Source organism: Channa argus, chromosome 10 (assembly GCF_033026475.1).
Source record: "Channa argus isolate prfri chromosome 10, Channa argus male v1.0, whole genome shotgun sequence".
Taxonomy (NCBI): domain Eukaryota; kingdom Metazoa; phylum Chordata; class Actinopteri; order Anabantiformes; family Channidae; genus Channa; species Channa argus.
The window spans coordinates 19,537,287-19,559,796 of NC_090206.1; the positions used below are offsets into that span (position 1 = coordinate 19,537,287).

Consider the following 22,510-nt stretch of genomic DNA (forward strand, 5'->3'; position numbering starts at 1 on the left):
CTTCTCCTGCTGGCTGCATATCCCCAGCCTTTTTCCTTTAATAGTGTCCTGCTGTGTTATTGTTTCATACTGAAGAGATGCCCCATTTTTATTCCTACAGTGCATTGGGAAATGTCACCTGTGGTTAACAGGCTCACAATGACCACCTGTGGTGACCCATAGAGACAACAGTTTCTTTCACATGTAAATACCAATTCGAAAAAGAGGCAAAGTGTAAAATCATAAAGCAAGTCTTCAACATTTTTAAACATTATTAAGCAGATTGGTAGGATATCAGTATGGAGTCAGATATAGACTCACGTCTCTCTGTTTAGCTTCCAGACCTCTCTACTATTTCAATGTCACCCGTGGAAACTCAGAGCCAAGGGAGGGCAATGTAACACAAACACTGGGGTAATTGGCCCAATTAAGTCATTATGCAACACAAGCCAGAGGTCTGACAGTTTACACTCTTCTGGTTCTCCTTACAAAGGTGTGTGTCAAACATAACTCTAAATTTTCCCACCAGCATCTCTGCGGAAAATTAATCACAAGCTACTACAGGTCTGTCAGTGTTGTGACTATTATTTTAGCAGTTTCTTTTAGTACTAGAGGAAGTTGTTCCGGTGAGATAGAGCGTGCCTGTGTGTGTGTGTGTGTGCGCGCGCGCGCGTGCGTGCGTGCGCGTGCGTGTGTGTGTGTGTGTGTGTGTAAGCATGTGAACAAGCATAGTAGAGTGCGTGATTACCTCGCCTGACATGTCGGGAGCCAGAGTGATGAGGGGCCACAGGGAGGAGTAGATAATGAAAAACACCACCCACATGCCGATGCTTCCCCAGATGGCAATGTGACTGAACTGTTGGTGGAGAATCAAACAACAGTACAGAAACAAAGTGTTTAGGCAATGCATTTACATTTTCTACATTGTACAGATTCATGGGCTGCCTTTTTTTATAATTTGGATTTATACGTTTACACGGAGTGGCTTCTAGCAACTTGAAGGAGTTACCATACAAGTAATTTTACTGGGTTTACAGTTACAAGTCCAGGGGGAATGAACCATAAAGAGATTTGGAGAGACAAAGAGGATGTAAAACATGGCACAAGCACAGTGGTCAAATAAAATGGAGGAACTGGAAGGAGATAACAGAACCTTAGCAAGAGAGGAGAGAGCCATCAACTTACCATGGTCCAGGATGAGGTCTCAAGGCCGGCTTTTAGACAAACTGTGATGACCACAAACTGCGGAGACACAAATCACACAAAACATTAAATCAAGATGTCCCTTTCTGATCCTGAATTGGACATGCAAAGTACATCATGCATATCTGTATTTTAAATTTATGTACATAATTTTATTTTACATACAGTATAAATTTGGACCAGCTAAAAAGACAAAACTAAAGCCACAAGTAAAGGACGTTTAACTGATGTTGATCCACAGAAATTGGATAACTGTTGGCTCAGACACCTAAAGTCTTAACACTGCAGAAACCCTGTCTGTCAAGAAGATTGGTGCACTTACTGTGTAAACCATGTTGCCCAAGAGAAGATAGTCTGGAGTTTTTCCATCGCCAAAAACTGTATCTGTGAAGGGAATCAACAACAGGAGCTTTTAGGGCCAAAGCTGTCTCTTTTCAGTTCTTGGGTTTCATACAGACTTCCATTAGGTGATCCAAAAAGTAAACAACCAGACAGCAGGATAGAACTTTAAATACAGTGCTGTGTGAACTTTGGTGTAAAATGCTCTGTTAGAGATTCGGTTGTAAAAGCGGACATGGGAACATGACATGAAACCACAGTCAAATGCTGTTTCCATTACTGCCCTTTGAGAGAGGCTGGAATGTTAATTCTGTCTTTTTCAACTATTAGGAAAGAGTTTTTCTATGAAAATCCATCAGTAAACCTGAATAGCAGAATTGGTGTGCATTAATCATAGTCAGAAATTAAATGATCTGCCTCATTCACTGCTGAAATGGAAAAAACATAAGTGTTTTTCTAAACCAAAGGCTTATTTGTTTTGCCATTAAATTGGAGTCCAACTTCTTAAGAACACTTTTCCAAAACAGGAGTTAAAAAGACTTCCTAAATTAATAAAACAGAAATTAACTGTAAATTGCTCACGGTTAAAATCGCTCACTGGACTTGTGCTAGTCCTCAGAGTATAATATTAGCAGTGTGTGGCTGCCAGAAAAGAAGGTAAGAAAGAAAGAAAGAAGTCAAAGCTTCCTTTCCATTTACTTCCGGCTGGTCACATGTCTTGTGTGCACTGAGGCTTTGCTGACAACCTGTCACTCAGTGTGAAGGGGCTTGGCGCCTTTGTTGGGAGAGCAGGCCCAAGCTTGTGTGGTCCTCAGCTCTGGCCAACCAAGACTTACTGGCTCAGAAATCCCAAAGTTCTCTTTGTATGCACAGAGAGAAACCTTGCATCACAAACACGCACAATTGATGTTATATAGAGTAAGTTATCGAGAAGCAAATTTCAATTTAATTGCACACAAAACGCCGATTTTTGGATAAAAACACCTGGAAAAGTTTGCATCTGAGCAGTACATGTGTAAATAACTTTGTGCAAAAGCATTTCAGCAGATCATTGTCTGTGCACATGAACGGCTGCAAACAAGAAGAGACACTTGTTAGTGTAGTTGCTCTGTTTGGAGCACACACATGTTAGCAATTCACGACTGTATGGTTGAAGAGAGAAGTAATTAAGACAAAGTATGTGTGTTTGACTGTCCTCCCTCTTTGACCACCAAGTCCACAGAGAGCCCTGGAGGAGTCTCTGGGAACTACTTACCATGCTGGAAGGCTTTAAGGGGGAACCAGAAGAGGATGACGGAGTGGAAGAGGCCATTCAGACAATGGGCCCAGAAGACCTGCAAAGAAGAGGGGAGATGGATGTAGGGGAAGGAGGCAAGAAAAGATGGAGAGGGTGGAGGGTGGGGGGGGGGTTCAGGCAATTCCAAGGAGAGAGAGAGAGTGGGAGAGAGAAAAAAAAAATCCATGAAAAAAAGAGTGCGGGGAGTTCCAGCCTTCCAAGTGACCTCTGACCTGGACTCTTTGTGCCAGCCCAGCACTAGGCTAAGTGGTGGTTTTGTCGGGGCCTCCTCACTGAATGGCCACCCCGCTGACAGACACGCTGTATATCCTCTATGTGTGTTAGGAGCGAGAGAGAGGCTGCTGAGTGTGTGTGTACGCCTAGTGAAAACCCAGCAGACAATACCAGTGTGCAGGTTTTAACTCCTATCCCCACCCCCAGATTACAGTGCAGGTACCAGAATAAAATTTAAAAAAGTAGTAAGCATAGAAATACTGCAAAAACACTTCTTCACTTCAAGAGGTGAGAAGAAAACTATACAAACTTAATATATGTGCTGCTAGTGTTGGGGTTTCCTCTCATTACGTTTCATTAGTTGTCGGCCCTTTCATGTAAGAATTTTCAGTGGTGTAGAAATAAATGACAGGAGAGATTAAACAAGCAGAAATCAGTCCAGAAACACATACAAGGAGACTGACAGGCCTGACAGAGTTTCAACTGTTTTCATGGTAATTATTAAGGACCTGGAAAATCATGGTGTGGACCACAGTCTGTGTGTCTGTGTATGTAAGCATGCAGACTTTGGATGAGTCTTTTAAATCAATACTCCCATTCCAAAACCCACCTTGCTTCAAATGTACATTATGCAATGCCAGAGCCAAACAAAACAGTAACAGGCGATGTAGCGTGAAACAGCCGTGAAATTTATTCTGCCAAAAAACCGCTCTGCATTTGTGCCCCCTTTTCCTCTGTGCTGACCTAGACACTGGTGTTAATTCTAAAAACTGAAAATTTATCAAAGCTACTATGTAAACATCTAACAGAGGCAAAATAAAAACAAAAACAACAATCAAATCTTTTTTTTTTTTTTTAAATTGGGGTCTTGGCAGAAGTTAAAGGCTCACTTTCATAAAAAACACCCTTTTCAACAATATCAGTAAACCTGCCAAGTCACTGAAACGTGACTCTTTCTTGTGATTTCTGTATGTGTAAGTGATTTTAGAGGAACTAATAATGCTGCTTTATAAGATTTGTCTTTTTTTAATACTATAGCCAAGAGAAGTTACAGTATGAATAGAAAAGACAGAGGAGGGGGGGGGTTGACTATGAGCCTTTATTATACACCCTACCCTCAGTGGCACAACCTCCTTACCTTTTCTATCCTCTAAACAAAGTGCCACAGCAGCCACCCCCAACCTGGATTACCCCCACCCTCCCGCTGTGTACACAAAACCCAATACACTGAGTAAGGGGTGGCTGAAAGCAACCCCCATTCTTCTGTCTCTGTGGTCTAAGGTGTCCTAAATTATCACTAACGTATTTATGCCAATTAACCTCCCACTGACAGGCTCAGCTCACTATTAACCTCCTCCTTAACAATCCCATCCCAAAGACCATGGGGGAGCAAACACAAAATAATGAATGCTAATGAAATCAATAAATGTTCATAATCATTTGTCACAGTAGGATCCTCCCTTCCAACCTCCAGCCACCCTGCTCTTTCTTTCCCTTGTATCGTTGAAAGTTGCTAAGGTTTCCCTCTGTATGAATACTCTATTTGTCCTGTAAAGATTCAGTGCTTTGTGGAATCAAAAAAGAAACACACGAAAGCCAGCAATTAATATTAAGCCAAACATTTCCACAGCTGCCCACCTCGTCCTGTGTCATTTTAAATTGGTAAAATAAAAAGAGAAAGTCGGAGAAAAAAATTAAGTGTTTAGGAGAAGATGTTGTATAAAAGGTGATAGCTACTGGTAGACTGCTATAATTACTAAAACCACATAATGGAGAGCAGTGTTTATTGGAGTGAATAAAATATGTAATATGTAATTAAAGGTGAACGGGCTACATAGTTGAAGCTACGCCTTGAGTTTCTAACAACCTCGGTCACTCCCTTCTATCATCTCAACACAAACAGCTTTAATTCACAAAGACAGTATCTGTTGTGTACAAAAGAGCCGGGCGTGCAGAAAGACAGGCTTCGAGGGGCCAAATTCCTGCTGGATTTTCTCGCCTCGCCTCAGGCCAGCTGCAAGGAAAATATCTCGGGAAAGGAGTGGACAAGCCAGCAAAAACAACCCGCTGACCTGGCCGAGTCATCATTTATGGGTCTTGGAAAATGTGTCCAAAACAAAATTGAGGTTCATTTGCTTCTAACTATCAGAAGCATATTTTTGTGACCCTTTTTTGGCAAGACAAACTTAATAAACTCTTCAAAAAAGGTAATGAAGGGAAAATCCAGCCCATAACAGAATTACACCAACATTTTGGATGATTAAATAAGAAGTTGTAAGGACTTCTGTGTATAGAATGTATGTTTTGACACCATATGACCTCTAGCAATTTATTTTAATAAGTTAGCAATAATTTAGTAATAAAATTGAATGTAGAAAGGCAAATTTTTTTATTTTTACATTATAGTTTGGATTCATTTTACTTTATTACAAGTTAAATAGGCTATGGGTCTTCTAGTGACTAATAAACCTTGTACTTGAGTTAATCTGAAAACCGTTTCAGCAGAGTGAGCAGTTCGGGCTCAGTAAAACTGGAGACAGAAACTCTCCTCTCAGTGGGGTTATTCAAGCTGATCCTGTTTGGGTTAAACGCGACCTGACAACCTTGCTCTGAGGACAAACTCCCACACTTAAACAAATTGCATAATTTTCTGCAACAAATGCTGTCACACAATGACAGCAAGCCTTCTCTATTCCCTCCTTCAGGAGATTCTTTCTGCTGCATCCCCCAGATCATTTGACCTTTCCTGCCCCTGACCACCACAGCCAATCCATCTTTAATCCACCTCTTCGTGGTCCTTACCAGGTCACCACGCCTGTGAGGAGGGTCCAGGAGTCTCTGCCTCATGGAGAAAGTAGGAGACGTCTTTATTACCAGCAGGGGAAAGCTAACAGACACAGACAGCCCCCGCAACTAGACAGAGTAGGTCAAAACAGGCCAAACTGGGTTAAAACCGGAGCCCGTCTGACTACAGCTGCCAGGTCACTGAGAAGTGTGATGCATCAGTCCCTCAAAGCAACATGACAGGAACATGCCATGTCATTAAAGTGATGTTAAATGGTTGTAGGAGCAGGAACATTTGACCTTTCTTTAGTATATTTTATATTTCATTTCTGAATATAAAATAAATTTTAGGATATACAATATTTGTGAGTTTGAAGACACAAAATACTAGATGTGCTGTATAAAGTTACCAATAAGGCAGGAAATGATACTGATACCCAGTATTATAATTGTAGAAAGTACAATTTAGGTAATGGTATTGAAATTAAGGTAGCATTTGGTCTGGCGCTTTGCTGAAACTAAAGAGTGCACCATCAAGAAATTGTGTTATTGTAGTGGCAAAGGACACCACAAAAAAAATAAATAAATAAAAAGATTAAACAATTTAGAAATAAGGATCAAGACTAAAACCACAAAACAAAAAGAGCCCAGTGAGAATAAAACATTAGTCTACAAGTATTTAAATTGGCCTGTGTGCATTAAACAGTAAATATGCAAATACTGACCATGTAACAGAGACTTACTTTGGTATTAAAACCCATTGCATTCTGAGAAGTTTTGTAGAGTTCAGGGTATTTCAACATATTCTCTTTCCTGCAAGAGCGTTCAAATATTCCCAGAGTGAGAGGAGGCAGAGCAGTGAAGATCTGGATGAAAAACAAAGCCATGTAAGTCATCAATAATCAACATCAAATCTTATTATTTATTCCCCTTTTCTAACAATGAAATCATCATAAACAATCAATTTACTCTTAATTTAAGACCTAAGCAAAAACATCATTATTATTACTAGCTTCTAGACATTGGAACTCTTGACTATTCCATCTGCCAAACAGTTGATATGGGCTGGACATTTCAAAGTCTTGAAAAGTAACAGAAAAATTATAACAATGTGGTTTTCCTTTGAAACTGAAATAGAATGTTGAGAATCCGTGATTTTTCCAAATGTTGCATTTTAACTGCTGGGTATGAAACTATTTTTGAAATTTCAATGTCGATTCACAAACATTACCAAACACATCTACGATAAATAAACAGTGTAAATCTCATCTCACTTCTTCTCATGCTACACTTGCAGGCAAAATCATTCATTCTTTATTTTACACAATTGTCCATTCTTGTTTTTTGGTCAAACTTTAGGTCTGTTCATATGCAAAACCCCATCTCCAATGAACATCTGCGATGCTCTTGAATAAGAAGCAGGTATTTAAGCCTTACTAAAGTGGATGTTTCTTAGTTTCGAAATGTTGTTCTGTACAGCAGCTGGTGAGAGAGGAGTGATTGTATTGTGTAGCTGGGGGGGGTGAAATCAGTGGATCTGTTTGCATGAGTCCTTGCAGGCCCATCTGGGGTGGGAGTCGACAGGCTTCGGTCTACGGGACCAGTGGGCCACAGGGATATGCTCCACTGGGCTTCTTTCTCATTCAAAGCCAGGCCCAAAAAGAGCTCCACTGAGGGGTGGATTTAGCCGAGTGCCCCCTACAGACTCCCACTGAGCATGAGAAATTCCTTCAGTTTTTGGAAAAAGTAAAAGACTAACTCTCTTCCTAACTTTAAAACATTATTATCTGGGGGGTAGTGGTTTATTATGAAATAATGAGAGAGGCAGGGCTGTCTAATTTGACAGTATGTCCCTCAGACATACTGCCGAAATGTTGGGAAACTTTTCTTCACACTTGTCTTATTCATTTTTGTTTACTGAATTGTGATTTTAATAAGCTGTTTGAAACTTATATATTAACTCCTTCTGGGCTTAACAATTTGACATTAAACATCAAACTAGTAGGCACACATTTTTTTCCTCCACTTGATTCATGACAGATATGAAATACGAGTTCATTAGGAGTGGTCCCATTATATTACCCTGAGGGACTCCTTACATCAGCAGCCAGCTCAGTTACTGCTCCAGTCTTCCTATTCTTTTTCTCGTTCAAACGTGGCTCTACTTGCTAATTACACTCTTTGGGGTACACAAAGCTGTTCTTGTACATTCAGTACATAGTTCATGGCACAAAGGGATTTAAACTTGACAACAGGTCATAAATAAAGGCAATTTTTTTCCAGGATGTTGATGACATAGTTATGCAGTACAAGAATCTGTTGTGAGGCAAATCAGTTCAAAGTTAGAGAGTGATGAGGTAAAAGTGCAAAGTAGGCAGAAAATTTTAATAACACTCACCACGTTGTACAAGCCGATACACCAGCGTTCAAACAGAATCTGACCTGAGAATCCATTGACAAAAGCAAACCAGATCTAGGGGAGACACAATTACACAAATAATGAATAAAAATAGCAAGCAGCAAACAGTAAAGACAGATTTCAGCAATGGTCCCACAAAAATAATCAAAATATGTACTATATGTCATAGTAACGACTGATTTAAATGGTTCAATACCCCAAATACTTGTTTTATATTCCTTTTTTTAAAGCAGTAGAAGTCACAAATGTCATACTGGTGGCTTCACCAAAAGTAGATGATGAAAACAAGACTAAATCTCGGTGGTCTTTCTAATCATAATTTTTTGTATACTTTACATTAGTGATAGTGAGGGTGTGTGGCAACGGTTATCAGATTTGTGACAGACTTAATGTGTTCCCCAGAGTAACGATCCATTTCCCTACCACACTACATTATCCACTGTGTTATACCATGATAATATATCTGTAAAATAGCAGACCCAGCAGACAGTCTTATAATGGAAATGGTCGTTTCTGAAGAAGAAGTATATGGTTCAACTAAATGTTCCATGTGTTTGTAATGCTGACCTGAAACCAACATCTGATCCCTCTAACTTAGTAAGGTTTCAAACTTAAGAAAGACAAAGGACCCAAAAAAGTGGTCAAATAAGAAACATGAAAATGAAAATTTTATATTCAGAACCTTCAAATACCACCTCTATGATGGTAACTGTCTCCTGGATTAATCAGGGGATTAAATAAAATCATATACAAGCCCACTTTGATCTACACTAAAGACATGTGGGTGACATTTGAAGTTAGTTATATGGGCAGAGCCAGGCGTATAGGAAATTGTGATGGAAACTGTGATATACTGTATTGTGTCAAGATGGGAAAAAGGTTATGTGCACCATATGCAGGGTGGAGATGAGGCTTATCAGCATATAGATTAGTCATACTCATCTGGAAAAAACATGCCTGAGATCAGGACAGAAGCCAGGTATTCTGAATTAATTTTCATGTAGAGCAACTGATATATATCTAGGAGGACACATGGTTTATAGGTAAGTTTTTGTTGGTGTAAAGCAGGTTTATCTAAAACATCCTGGAGAAAATTTGGATGTTATTTTTTACTAGAATGACTTGTACACTGAGAGTGGATCAGAATTGGCTTCTTTCAGTGTTTTACTTTGACATTCCATGATCCAGAACCAGTTCTTGCTCATGCCAAATCTGTCAAGGGAGCATTAGGGAAGCTGTGTTTTGGCCAACCAAGCATTTCCTTGCTTCATTTAACATCATTATGAAGGCATGAACTGCTACAAATTCTCAGACTGGGACAAAGCCAGATTGAGGGCCCTACCCGACCCCACTGTCAACCCCCATCCCCCTCCTCTCTGCCACACCCACCTATAACAGATCTTCCACTCCAATCTATCAGGGGCACTCTACCATACTGTTGTTTCTTTTACATGAGGGGGGCCTGACTTAAAATGTACATGGCATGGACCATGTGGCTTGTTGCATTGGTACACAGCAAAAAGTGTTTTCGACGACCATTAGAGGTTACAAATTTTATTAGGCTAGTTTCTTAGTGTTAATTGGTCCTACATTTAACATTAAACTAATTCCAGGAAATATTGTCCATCTATTAAGCAAAATAATTTCATGCAAAATCCGTTTCTGTGATTTTCTTCTGTGTATAACAGATAAATAAAGTCCAGCTCATGATAACAATCCTACTTTTGTCCCAGATTACTACATTTTACAGTGGATAAGAAAGGCTGGGTACAATTGTGCATGGACAACAACTGTAAAAGGTTTTGGTGAGTGACAAAATTTTGTTTTTAACAATTTCATGACCAAGTGGTTCAGCATTAAGAAACATGTCAACAAGTGGTGCAGTTTGTCTAACTGATGTTTTTTTAATCTGCTTTGGACAACAACAGTAGTCCATGCCACAGACAAACAACATAATCCAGGTTACAAATTGATGCAGTAGATTTTTGCACAGAAAACTCATTGTGGGTTTTAGTGTCTGTGGAGGATTATTCAAAATACAATTAATTTAGAAAACAATATAGTGAGCAGGTGATTGGTCAAAATAAAAACTCTTAAGACTTCACCTTGAGCCTGGAAAATTTATAATATATATATATATATATATATATATATATATATATATATATATATATATATATATATATATATATATATATATATATATATATATATATATATATATATATATATATATATATATATATATATATATATATATATGATCCATGTTTTGTTCATGCTACTCATATGATGTGTCCCTTATCAACAAAGAGATGGTCTGAAACACCTCGTCACAGAAATGGATTTACAGCATAAGAAACTTGTTCACAGCAAACCTTAACAAAATTTTTTTTCTTTTTAATTTAGCCTTCAATTACAAAGATGTAAACGTAAGATGACCTCATATTGTCATTTGAGACTTTTTGATTAGCGCTGCCGCCTCACAACTAGAAGATTGCGGGTTGGTGCCCGTGGCCTTTCTGTGTGGAGTTTGCATGTTATCCCCGTGCTTGCGCTACTCTGGGTACTCCAGTTTCCTCCCACAGTCCAAAGACATGCATGTTAGGTTAATTGGGGTCTCCCATAGGCGTGAGTGTGAATGGTTGTTTGTCTGTGTGTGTCTCTCTGTGTTGGCCCTGACTGGGGACCTGTCCAGGGTGTATCCCGCCTCTTGCCTTATGACAGCTGGGATAGGCTCCAGGCACCTTGCGACTCTAAACAGGACAAGTGGTTACAGATGGATAGATGGGTGGATGAACTTTTTGAAACGTGTGAGATGAATTATTAACCAAGTATGAAACTAAATAAAAAATATGTTTTTCTTTTGTTTTGTTTTTTTAAATATACCGAAGCTCAAAGAATGAGATTCCGGGAGATCTACAAAAGGCCAACATGGGCATATATGCCCGTAACATGAACAGTGGAGGAACTGCATGAACTTAACTGGATGATGAGAGTGGCATGTTCAGTGGAGGATTTTTTTGAAAGACACTGCATCTGCTGCCTGAGCTTGAGAGCTTTCTAGAAGTCATCTATGCACTGACACTGACTTTGATACATTTGTTTTCATCATGAATTGTGCTGCTACTTGCTTTTACATTTGTTTATTTTTTATACACACTTTTTCCTGACGTGCATGTTGTTGAAAGATGTCAAGCTACTCGTGAACAGGGACTGTGGGAGAAGACCAATGGTGTCCTGTCTCTACAGGGCAACACTACACTGGCAAAATTTGTCAGTATTTAGTGCATTTTTATGTCATAATAGTTGCATTACCTTTTAAAATATAAACAGGTGAGGTTTACAATTGATGTTTAATAGATTGAATGATGTTGCAATTTTATTTTTTAGTCATTGTTATTGATAAGTCTAAATAAAGTCAGAGTGCTTTGGTTTACATTTACTAAATCCACTAAGAATTGGGTAATGGCTACCAGTTTACGTAATATATCCACGTACATTTAATCTTAGTTGTAATTAGTAGCAACAAATTACAAATATAATTTATATGAAATTACTTAAAATTCTAAGTAAAGACAACTTTAAAAAACATATCTTAATTTGGATAAATGTGTTGTTTGCAACCACTTGACATAATGTTTTTTCAATCTACTAATACCAAATCTGGTATAATACCAAAGTCAAGGATATGGAAAATCCATTCTTAAGGCAATAGATTAGGACATAAATGAACAAATGATTATTACATTGTTTTATGAAGATTTTTGACCTGTGTAAATGCATTATTACTCTTATAATGTCTGTATGATTGTGTTTGTGCCTTTTTATAGATATTTTAGTTCTGTCCACCAGAGTACTACCTGGAATGAAGTAGTTTTGAAGATTAATTGACCATGTGGCTATGTAACCATAATCATGAAAGTATACAGCACATCAGTTGGCACTTTAATAGGTTTTGGTGTTTGGGGTCTTGGCTTACTGAAAAATACATTCATGCCGTTGCTATGGGTTATGTGTAGGAGAAGCCCAAGCCATGAGGCAGGTTCACCCATTAGCGTGGCTCAAGCAATGGTAACGAGAGGCTAGCAGATAGGTCAAACTGCTGAATTAATTAGAGCTCTGCTCAATGAGAGGCTCTGGGCTGATATATTGTTGTGCCAAGTTAAAAAAGGCTCCTATTCATAGCATGTGGTAACTGCCTCTATGTGAGTGTTTTGGCCTCGTCTTTTGGGTCCCAATAGCTTCTCTCTTTTTCGCTCTCCTGTCTCTTGAGGGACAGATGCATTGATTTGCTCATTAGGGGAAGTACCAGGCAGGATCTTTCTTCCCCCTTTCTTCTGCTCATTGAGTGCCACTCAGCAGAGAGGCGTGGCTGGCCTCTCTCCCCGACTGCACATCATGAAAAACAGTCATGGAGGAAAATGGGACCTGAGAAAAAGGGGATTGCGCAGAGAATAGTTGATAAGAAGACTTGTTGCATATTCATCAGTAAATCCAAAAAAAAAAAAAAAAAAATCACTGGTTCCAAGGCTGCTTCCAACACTGCCAGCCTTGTCAAAAAGTGAATATGGCTTGGAGGGATGTGGGGGAACATGACATTTGTCCCCAATGTGAGTCCTGATACTCATAAGCTTAGCGTTGCAGAATTGCTAATGGAATTCATGCACAATGCAAGCAAAGAATAAAGAACAGCCATAAAGAAGGAATTGATAAATATGCTGAAAATATGTGGAGCTACAAACACAAGCGCTCTGACACAATGCCAGACACGGCCTTTATGGTTTCATTCAGAGTGCTACTGGTCGGCAAGCTTTGCTCTGCAACTCCGAGGCTTCTTTAACTATGCTGAGCCGCGGTGAATGAGCTTTCATGTAATTGCCTCATAAATGCCACTTGTCCATCAGCCCCCTCTCTAGCACTCTGGCAATGTGTCAATCAAACATGAGTGGCCAGCTGGATCCGCCATTTAAACTGAGTTGCTATGGCTTCTATTGCAAATGTTGTTGAATTCAGTCTTTCACTCCTAGTCTTGGTTAACAGTGGAATTTCTAACAATGTCAAAGTTATGAATTATGCTAAATGTTAAGCACTGTGCCACATTATTAACGAAAATTACAACTGCTTTCGCAAAATCAGATAGAAAATTGTGCTTAGAGTGTATTCAAACTGTTCTGATAGTTGGCAAGAATTCCAACCAAAATCAAAAGCATCAAGCAGAAAGACAAAAGAACCACTGTGAAGCAGTTCCAGCCCTCTGTCAATCATCCATCAGAGTGACAACCTTCATTTCTAAATCACAGTTAACCCACAGAAAATCATGAACGTTCACACAAGTGTTCAAAGAGGCTCAGACCAAGTTGCATATACATTCACACCTTTCACAATAGCTGCACAATCCTTTACCCTCCTTCTCTATGTCCCCTCCTATGTCTCTTAAAAGGAACCATAGACCCTGTGGAATGAGAGGGAGTTGAAAAAGAGGCTTAGATACAGAGGCTACTAGTGTTGGCATTGAAATTGTAACACACACACACACACACACACAGTGTACAGGACAATGATGCTCTGAACAAAAAGTTAAAATTCCCGTCAATACGGTTGATTCTCTCCAGGCAAGGTAGCCAAGGAAAACATGCAAGCACAAAAGTAAACCTATTAGTGCAACAAATGCAGTTTATAGCCATACCCTGGGGTAGCGGGTGTGCTACATGTCAGGGTCTTACAAAACAGGGCCATTTGAAATATTGAAGCAGCCAAACACTGAAGAAATGTCCTATTATCTACTTCAATCCCCTGAAGGAGTGTAGTGCGGGGGATGGGGAATGTATGTTCTCAGAGACCAACAAAAGCTTTGCTAGAAAGAAGCTTGCCCTGCAGAAAGAACTATAGATGCAATGTTCCACTTTTAGGAAATTACCTGTTTTGAAAACTGACCTGGTATATTTAAAATAGGAGCTTTAGCTGGTAACAGAGAGAACGGAAAAACAACTTTAAGAAGACTTCTGATCATATTTTAAACTAAATGGAGACTGAAGGAACAGAGGTTTGCATAGTCCTTTTTATATATATATATATATATATATATATATATATATATATATATATATATATATATATATATATATATATATATATATATATATATATATATATATATATAGTGTGTAATGTATATTTTAGATGTATTAACTGTTTCAGGCTTAAATATAGTAAATATTTAGTGAGTAAAACAGAGATCCCACATGGTTAGAAACAGAGGTGGAAATGAAAGAAATTCAACATACAGGCACACATTAAATGTCACATGTAATGCTTTTGCAAAAAGAAAATTCAATTAGCTTCAAATTTAATTTTATTTTGCACTGGAATATGTAACTGGTGCTGTACCTGATTTGGAAAAGGGCCGCATGATCAAACGGTTGCAGTGCCTACAACTGCAGTTACAGTCTGAAAAGAGGCCAACTGACCTTTTTCACTTTGGGTCACAATAAGCCAGAAGCAGACAAGCTGGAATGTAAAAAGTAGTCAACTGATTTTCCATGGCACATAAAGAACCATGAGTATGAAAGAGGGGACCAGAGGTCAAGTGTCACAGAAAGAGGATGAACAAAAAAGAATTTTAAAAGTGCTCCAATTTCCATGACAGGTTATGTGGTGATGATATCTTAAAAACACATGACAGATCCCATCTTGCCATCACAGGGCATGACCATGGAGGATTCTCCAATTTGTGCCCTTTTCAGAAAAAAAAGTTTACATATTTCCTCCCTATTGGACCCCCTCAAGTAGTATAAGTGGGGGACCATTGCAATTTTTCTTCTTTTCTGTCTGTCCTTTCTTGTTTCGATTTTTTTCCCTTGCTTGTTTTTTCATACTATGTAATGCATTGACATTAAACTTGCAACTAACACAAGTGGTGCTTATGTCCACACCAAGGTGAGTAGATTATATACAGTACAACACTCTATTAAAATGTTATGTGTCACATGAGACAAAGCATCATCACACACTTCTGATGAGCTTTTGTAAATCGGCAAAACCAAAAGGTGGCACTTCTGTCAGAGAAGTGGATGGCTTATAGATCAAAACATATGAACACCCTGGGTGATAAAGCTGGTGCTGATAGGAACCACTTAACCTGTGTGGTTATACTTCAAAACCTGCAATCAGTACAAGGTCTGGTATTTGTCAAATGCCGTCAAATCCACTGCATATGAACAGATCAGTACAGGAAGCACCGCGTGTAAAGCTGCCTAATCAACCATTAAACAGTGAAGGGAGTTGGTTTCCAAAAAAAGTTTAAACTGTTCTTCAGTTTAAACTCCACCGTGTGACACAGAAGTGCTTATCATTTCTGGAAATGGGGTTTGTAAATGTATTGTTGTAAGTACTTATGTCTAATTGCTGTCAACAAATAAACAAATGTGTATCTACTGTAGTACTCCTAGAGCTTAAAACAAAATTGAAAGCGTCATTTGGGAGTTAGTTTAGGCTCACAATTATTCAGATTCAGACTTCCACTTAAAAAGGTGTGTGTGCACGCATGTGTGTTATTCCTGTCCAGGTATATCAAAACACAAACCATTCATGCAGGAGCTGCACAAACTGGCAGGTGCTGTGAAGGGCCAGTCAACAGAAAAACAAACATGAAAACTCCAACAAGGAGTCTTTGCTTTTACTTAATTATGTAATGTGGAAAAATTTTTAAAGCTCTGCACTAAGATCAGTTTTAGTGCTGATATGAGTCTTGAGTGCTACTGTGTGGGATTTACCTCAATAATGTAGAGGACAATATTCTTGTAGAAACAGTAGAGGATACACTTGGCTACACGGTTGTAATTCCAGGCTCCATGGACAAGCAGCAGATTCTTCAAGTATTTGAACTGTGTGGGAGGGAAGTAAATGGAGGAGAACGACAAGATGAATGAAGAGCAGTAGTCTGTGTGCAGCTAGAAGTCTCTAATGATTCCTCACAATCAGAGATCAGTGCTGGAACACTAAAGCAATTACAGGAACTTCAAGATTAAAGTAATCGTCAGTCTTTTGTCATCCTACAGCAGAGTTTAAGGACTGATGAGGCACTGTGGTTCTCACCAACACATTCCAGAAATTTCTAGTCAAAGACTCAGAGTCTTCAGACTCTCTTTCAGGTATCCTGAAAATGGAAGACTTCATATGGGGTCTCAAAGGGCTCAACATAATAGTTAAATTACTTTATAATAATACTGTAATTTAGGGTCTGTACTGAATTTACAATTTCAGTGCAATTTCTGGCTAAGAAGTGTGATTACACTGGAACAAAACATTAAGGCAAATGTTTCACCTTAGCTGCTAGTGACTGAGTAAAATAAAGCACACAATTTAGACTACATATTCTTGCCATCTGACAAAAGAGAAAGATGTTTCCAAGATGGAGGAGTAAAAACAAGAAAATATGGAGTAGAATTAAACCCAAAGAAACATAAAGGTGTTTATTTGAATGTCTGCTTGTCCGTCAGTAGCACTGCAGTATTCCTTCCTGAACAGTTGCCGTCCCCCGTTTGTCTGACCCTTCGAATGGTCCGAACACACATCAGTTAACACGGACCTGAGCTGATGACAGATGGACAACAGAGGTGCCTCAGACCTAAGCCTCTTCAATCTCCACTTGCTTCAACAGATAACTTTGTGCTTTCAAGTCTTAATTCTTTGAAACTAGCCATCTACATCTACAACAGTAAGGAGCTTATTTAATATCCTAGAACATTAATAAAAATCAGTGTATAAAAAACACAAAAAACAGTTCAACTTTCCCAGATTAATTTCAGTTTGCAGTCTGCAAATTACAGTTAATGTACCGTTACACCAATTTACAAAAAACACCACTGGAAGTCTGGAAGTGTAATTTAATTTGATGCTGGGACAGAACCTCAATGGATTATAAGAGGCCACCTGTCTTTGAAAGATATACACTTTCTTAATGTCATTGGAATTAAAGGGGCACTTAAGACAAACTCTTGAATGGTATTGCATGCTGTAGTACAGAGAGTGCACTGTATTCTACTCAAATGTTTCCTTCACTCTTAAGCCAAGTAGCTGTAATAGAAACATTATGTACCGAACAACATGCTGTGTAACAACGGAGCCATAATACAGGAACTGTAAAGCTTCTGTTGCTTACTGGTATCACATATCGATGCAGTTTCAGGCAAAGTGGTTACTAAGAGATAAATGTATTTGTGTATGTGTATTTAAGCAGAATTTTGCTGGGATCTCTTTTTTTGTAGTTGTGTTAGGGGTTAGGTGTCAACAGATGCCTGTTTTACAGGTGTTACTACTTCACTGTATAAGCAAATTCCCTGGCTGACATAAGATCATTTGTTACTCAGAACAATGTGCCAAGCTATCAGTAACACAAATTACACTTGAGAAAACAATGACAGGACTGACAGTTTGTGGGATCTGACTTATAAAAGACAGAAATGGCCTTGGGTATCAGTGTTCAGTAGGCAAATTCATGGAGTGAATCTGGAGCTTCAAAGCAAACATTCTGATCAAGTTAAAATCACATTTTAGCAAGGCAGAAGTCTTAAAAAAAAACATACTTTTGTAGTTTTATGGTTTAAATTTTGACCATGTATGTCAAATTATTAAGCTGTCTGTAAGTCTAGTCTAAATCACATTAGCAGTTAAGCACCTAAGTAATCATAGTATGTGACTTAAATGCATTGGCATAATTGTGGGATGGGCTCAAAGTTATGCAAACCTAGACATTTTTATTTCCACCTTCAATTATAACTAAAAAACAACAACAACAACAACAACATACTTTAGTAGATATGTTATTTATTTCTAACTTTGCATATGTCTTCTTGTTCACCTGAGCAATAGAGTAGTCAGAGGAGTTTGCTGCCTGTAGACCCTCATTGCCAGAGATTCCTACACCAACATGAGCCGTCTGGATCATTCCCACATCATTAGCACCGTCTCCAATGGCCAATGTGATCACCTTAACCTGTTTCTTTACCATCTCTACCACCTCTGATTTCTGAAGAGGAGATACTCTAAAAGAGAACAGGAAGAAAGGAAGTATTAGCTGGTGACAGTGTGTGTATAGGAGAAGTAATTACTGTCTATAAAGCCAATAAAAAAATCAGTATGTTAAAATCAGTATGTCATTATTTTTCTATAAGTTTTCATGTTCTCCTGCCTTTTACTTGCTGATTCCATTAAGTAAAGCCATTCATTAATTGATGCTTGTGACACATCTTGTGATAGCAAAGCCTGCAGCCTCACATATACATGCTTCTTCTTTGCGTACCAAAAGTTAGGGCACAGTACAGAAAGTCTCCATCCATGTGTGTCTTTAGCTGTGAAACTGTTAATGTTTATGTTCTCTGTGGTTTAAGAGGCCTCATTCATTTCCCGGTATCTCGTAGTGCCCACAAAGTGTGGATAAGGCATAAGCAGGTAAAGGTCAGGAGAAAAATAAATACAATTTTGACGTCATGGTGTGGCACCTGAAGGTTTGCTGTTGTTCTTAAAACATGGTGCTGATTTCTTGTCCCAGACTTCGTCACAGTTGCTTGAGTACTTAAGTACTTACTATTATTTATGCAGCCTGGGCAGGTCAACAGTCTACCTTCACAATGTTGAAAGCTGCCTATACTGTAAAATTTATAACTATCGCACTTTCAAAACTGCTGCCATAAAAATTCTCAATGACATTTGTGGCAAATAAACTATACTTTGTAGTTCAACCAAGTACTGTAGCTTTTAATATAATACATTTTTAAAAGCAGAAATAATCCTGCTTAATTGATCATCTCAAATTGTGTGTTTTTCCATTATGAATACCATTGTTAAATTAATATCTGTGAGGTCTGGACTAAATCAAACAAAGCAAGCAATGTGATGTTCTCCAAGATTGTGTGCAATTATATATTATTTACTGACATTGTATAGACAAATGTACAGTGTGTATTTAGTTGCAGCCCAACTTGAGGGTTTTGTTTGTTCTCTTTTGCTATGAATGAAGTGTACAACAGTACTATATGAGAGTTAATTTACATATTTGTTTTCTGTAACCGCACAAAAAAGATTCAGAAGGCAAAGTTGTTCCATGAACTCTGCTTTAATGCTTTTTTTTTGCATATTAGAAGAATTGTCTCATGATTTATGTAATTGTTTCAGAGGTAAACCTTACCTGCAGCATATGACAGCTTTACAGGACAGGGCAAGGTCCAGGAAGGATTGTCGAACTCCAAATGTAAGGGCGTATTTCAGAGTCTTCCCATCGATAATGAGAGCAAAGTCATTCTCCTTGTAGAGGGCATCTCCCAACATTCCACAATGGTGGCTGAGTGTTTCCCTTGTTCCCTGTATGATAAACACCACTTCATAAACGGTACAATAATTATTGCAATTAGCCATTATGATGCTGGACTCTAATTAAAATTGTGAAAGGAAAAAATAAATGTACAAAAAGATCTTTAAATAATTATTATGCTTGTAAAGTAAAGGGAGCATTTTAATTAATGAAAGTTCATAATTTAATTTATTTTTGCTCATTAGCTACATTTATTGGTTTGTTAGCTAAATAATTGGAAAACTTTAATTTGTTTTCATTCAAAGAAACTCCATCTAAGCTCAGCTTAGCTATAGCAAGACATAAAACAATGTATGTTCAACATTTGAACAATATTTTTAAAAAAATGCTTCATTGCTTCAGTGCAATGCTAAAGGACTCCACAAGAGCATTCATATTCCCTCATAATACTAAAGTTCGTTAATTTCTACTCTGAGCTATCAGACTCGAAATATTGGTCTAGCGTAAAACAGATGAGGCAGATTTGTCCACTCATAATGCCTCTGTCAAACTGCAGCAGAACAGCTGCTCTTAATATATTGGATATTTATTACATTTAACGCGCTTATTACCCTAGGACCATGACTATGAGGTGATAACATAGACAAGTTCTTGCTTACACAATATATTCAGCTATGATGATGAAAATCTATAAACACAAGCCTGACAATAAGACCCAATGTCCTGGTATAAGGACATGTGGACTGTACAGATGGAGTGGTGAGATCATCATTGTATCATTATTCCGTCTTCCCTACAGATGGTGAAGCTATTAGGAATTAAAACCAATGTTTGCCTGTAACCATTATCTGAGGGACAGGGATGTGTAGTAAAGTATATGTAGAACATTTCAAAAAGTAAAAAGGGGAAAGACATGAAAAAAGAGAAAAGCAAATCTAAACAATATGTATCCAAACAAACCTATATGGGAGGTGCTAAGAAGCTTCTAAATCTTTACAAACGTCCTTTTTTCTTCTAACGAATGATGCAACCATAAAAACATGGAGTCATGGGTTTAAAGATTTCACTGAGTGTACAAATCATAGTGCTAATGAAAAGTTTAAACATGTTGACATAATAACTCTATGTAATGATGAGAACCCCTGTAAAAAAGGTGGTATTCCATACTTAAAGCTATTCGAGTGAATATAAAATAGGAGAAAATGGATGTTAAATGACTTTGAATAAGCAGATACTAAGGTGGATATAAAACCTAATGTGTCAAGCAGATGCTAAAACAGCTGTAATCATTAAAAAACAGTGGTCATTAACAGCACTGGGGAGGGAAGGGGGTCCATACTTGTGTTGAGGTCAGATATGTCAGAGCAGTCAGACTGTATCAGGGGGACCACGCAACTTTCGCTTGGCATAACAAAACTCTGAAACCCCAGCTTAAAGGAAATATTTGGAGAAAGGGGCTTTACGTTTCACACAGTGAGAGAAGGAGAGTGAGAGACACGCACAGAGAGAGATGATGGATTAACAGAGAAGAGAAACTGAGCAAGAGGATACAAGCAGAAAGCAGCTGTGAGGACTTAGCCATCCCTGATGGGGTCTGTAAAACAGCACGAGATGGTGAGCAGGGGACGGACATATGTGTGTATATGTTCAGGTCAGAGTAGCCATAGGTCACGATATCCACATTCAACCTCAGAGCCAAAAATGAAATCCTCTTTCTCTCAGTTAACACAGTAGTTACAGATCACATCTCAGTGTGACTGTATGTGTTTGTGCACTATAATAAGTTGGTATACCATATGTACGAGAAGGAATCCACCGTGTTTAGGGCATAATCTATTAATCACGTACTGTGATGTGCACAGTTTACCATTTCCTCAAGTAGGGTGGCCATTTCCCCCATAATTTCCGATGAGGAATTTTAGCACTAAAGCCTCCTAAAACCTCTTTGTTATGGCTATAATGACCAATTTAGCCTATGTGACTGGCTAGTGTTTGGTTTTGGAATGGGCATGTGGCGTCTACTCAGAAAGCGACAACCTCTTCACATAAAGACTGAGCTCAATTGTTGATATAGGCTCTGAGTGATATAGCTAACAGGACGTGACACTCATAATGTGGAATCTGGACATTTTTATGGATATAATGTCATCATCTGTCGTGGACATGGAGGAGCTGAGAAGGAGATGTTCCACCTTAGTTAGAAGTGTATGAACACAAATTTGTATGATCTAAATCTCACTAAAAATCACAGTGCTCCCATCTAACTTTGGCAGGATTTTTGTAATTTGCTTTTACTATTTCTTAATATTAAAAATGAAGATGAATAATCTTATAGAAACAAAGAAAAACAAAGAGTCCCATCTGTCTGTGGCTGTTCCTCTTAAAGGGTTTTTCTCCAAAATGATTAAACATACTGACTAGAAAACAAAGATGTTCAAAATGACCTAACCCTACATTGGAGGCCAAGTTTCTTTTTGGGAATTTCATTTCAAGTAAGATTTAGTATGGGGAAGGTATAAAAGTATGTCCTTCCTTTGATAATCATTTCTAAACACAGCAAAGAGAGAAGACATGCTCCAATTACTCTCATTCACAGCAGGAGAGCACTCGGCATAACTAGCCCTGCTGCTTGGCCCTGTGTTCACTGTGCCTCTTCAGTCTTGGTGAGGAGGTTTCTCTCTTCACCTTATAACAAACTGCCTTGTGTAAGCATCTGCTCAACCACAAGAGAATGGGAGCTGACATTTCAAAGCACTAGTCCATGTGCTTTATGAATGCACCGACCCCAAATTTCTACCTTAACTTCATTTATCACGCTTAACGACTGGTTGACAGAGTGAACAGCGTCCGTCATCACCCCCAAACACCATCCTGCTGCTTTCCCCTCCTTTATTGACTTCATCTGCTTACTATTTCCACACTTGTTGTCCCGACAAACTAAACCAAGTCGAGTTTCTCCTCCATC

At 38.5% G+C, this 22,510-nt stretch overlaps 1 protein-coding gene across 6 annotated transcripts in view; it reads right to left on the minus strand.

The window, feature by feature from the left end:
• The window catches only part of atp8a1 (ATPase phospholipid transporting 8A1), a 97,291-nt gene that overhangs the window by 13,844 nt on the left and 60,937 nt on the right, over positions 1–22,510 (minus strand). For 5 of the 6 annotated variants that reach the window (XM_067518835.1, XM_067518833.1, XM_067518836.1 and 2 more), the window contains 9 exons: positions 19,423–19,595; positions 18,097–18,280; positions 16,010–16,120; positions 8,214–8,288; positions 6,559–6,681; positions 2,777–2,855; positions 1,505–1,566; positions 1,165–1,221; positions 728–835 (listed from right to left, as the gene is read on the minus strand). In XM_067518835.1, coding sequence (XP_067374936.1) covers positions 728–835; positions 1,165–1,221; positions 1,505–1,566; positions 2,777–2,855; positions 6,559–6,681; positions 8,214–8,288; positions 16,010–16,120; positions 18,097–18,280; positions 19,423–19,595 — 972 coding nt within the window. The remainder of the gene's footprint in view (positions 1–727; positions 836–1,164; positions 1,222–1,504; positions 1,567–2,776; positions 2,856–6,558; positions 6,682–8,213; positions 8,289–16,009; positions 16,121–18,096; positions 18,281–19,422; positions 19,596–22,510) is intronic. The other variant, XM_067518837.1, reaches the window with a different exon arrangement.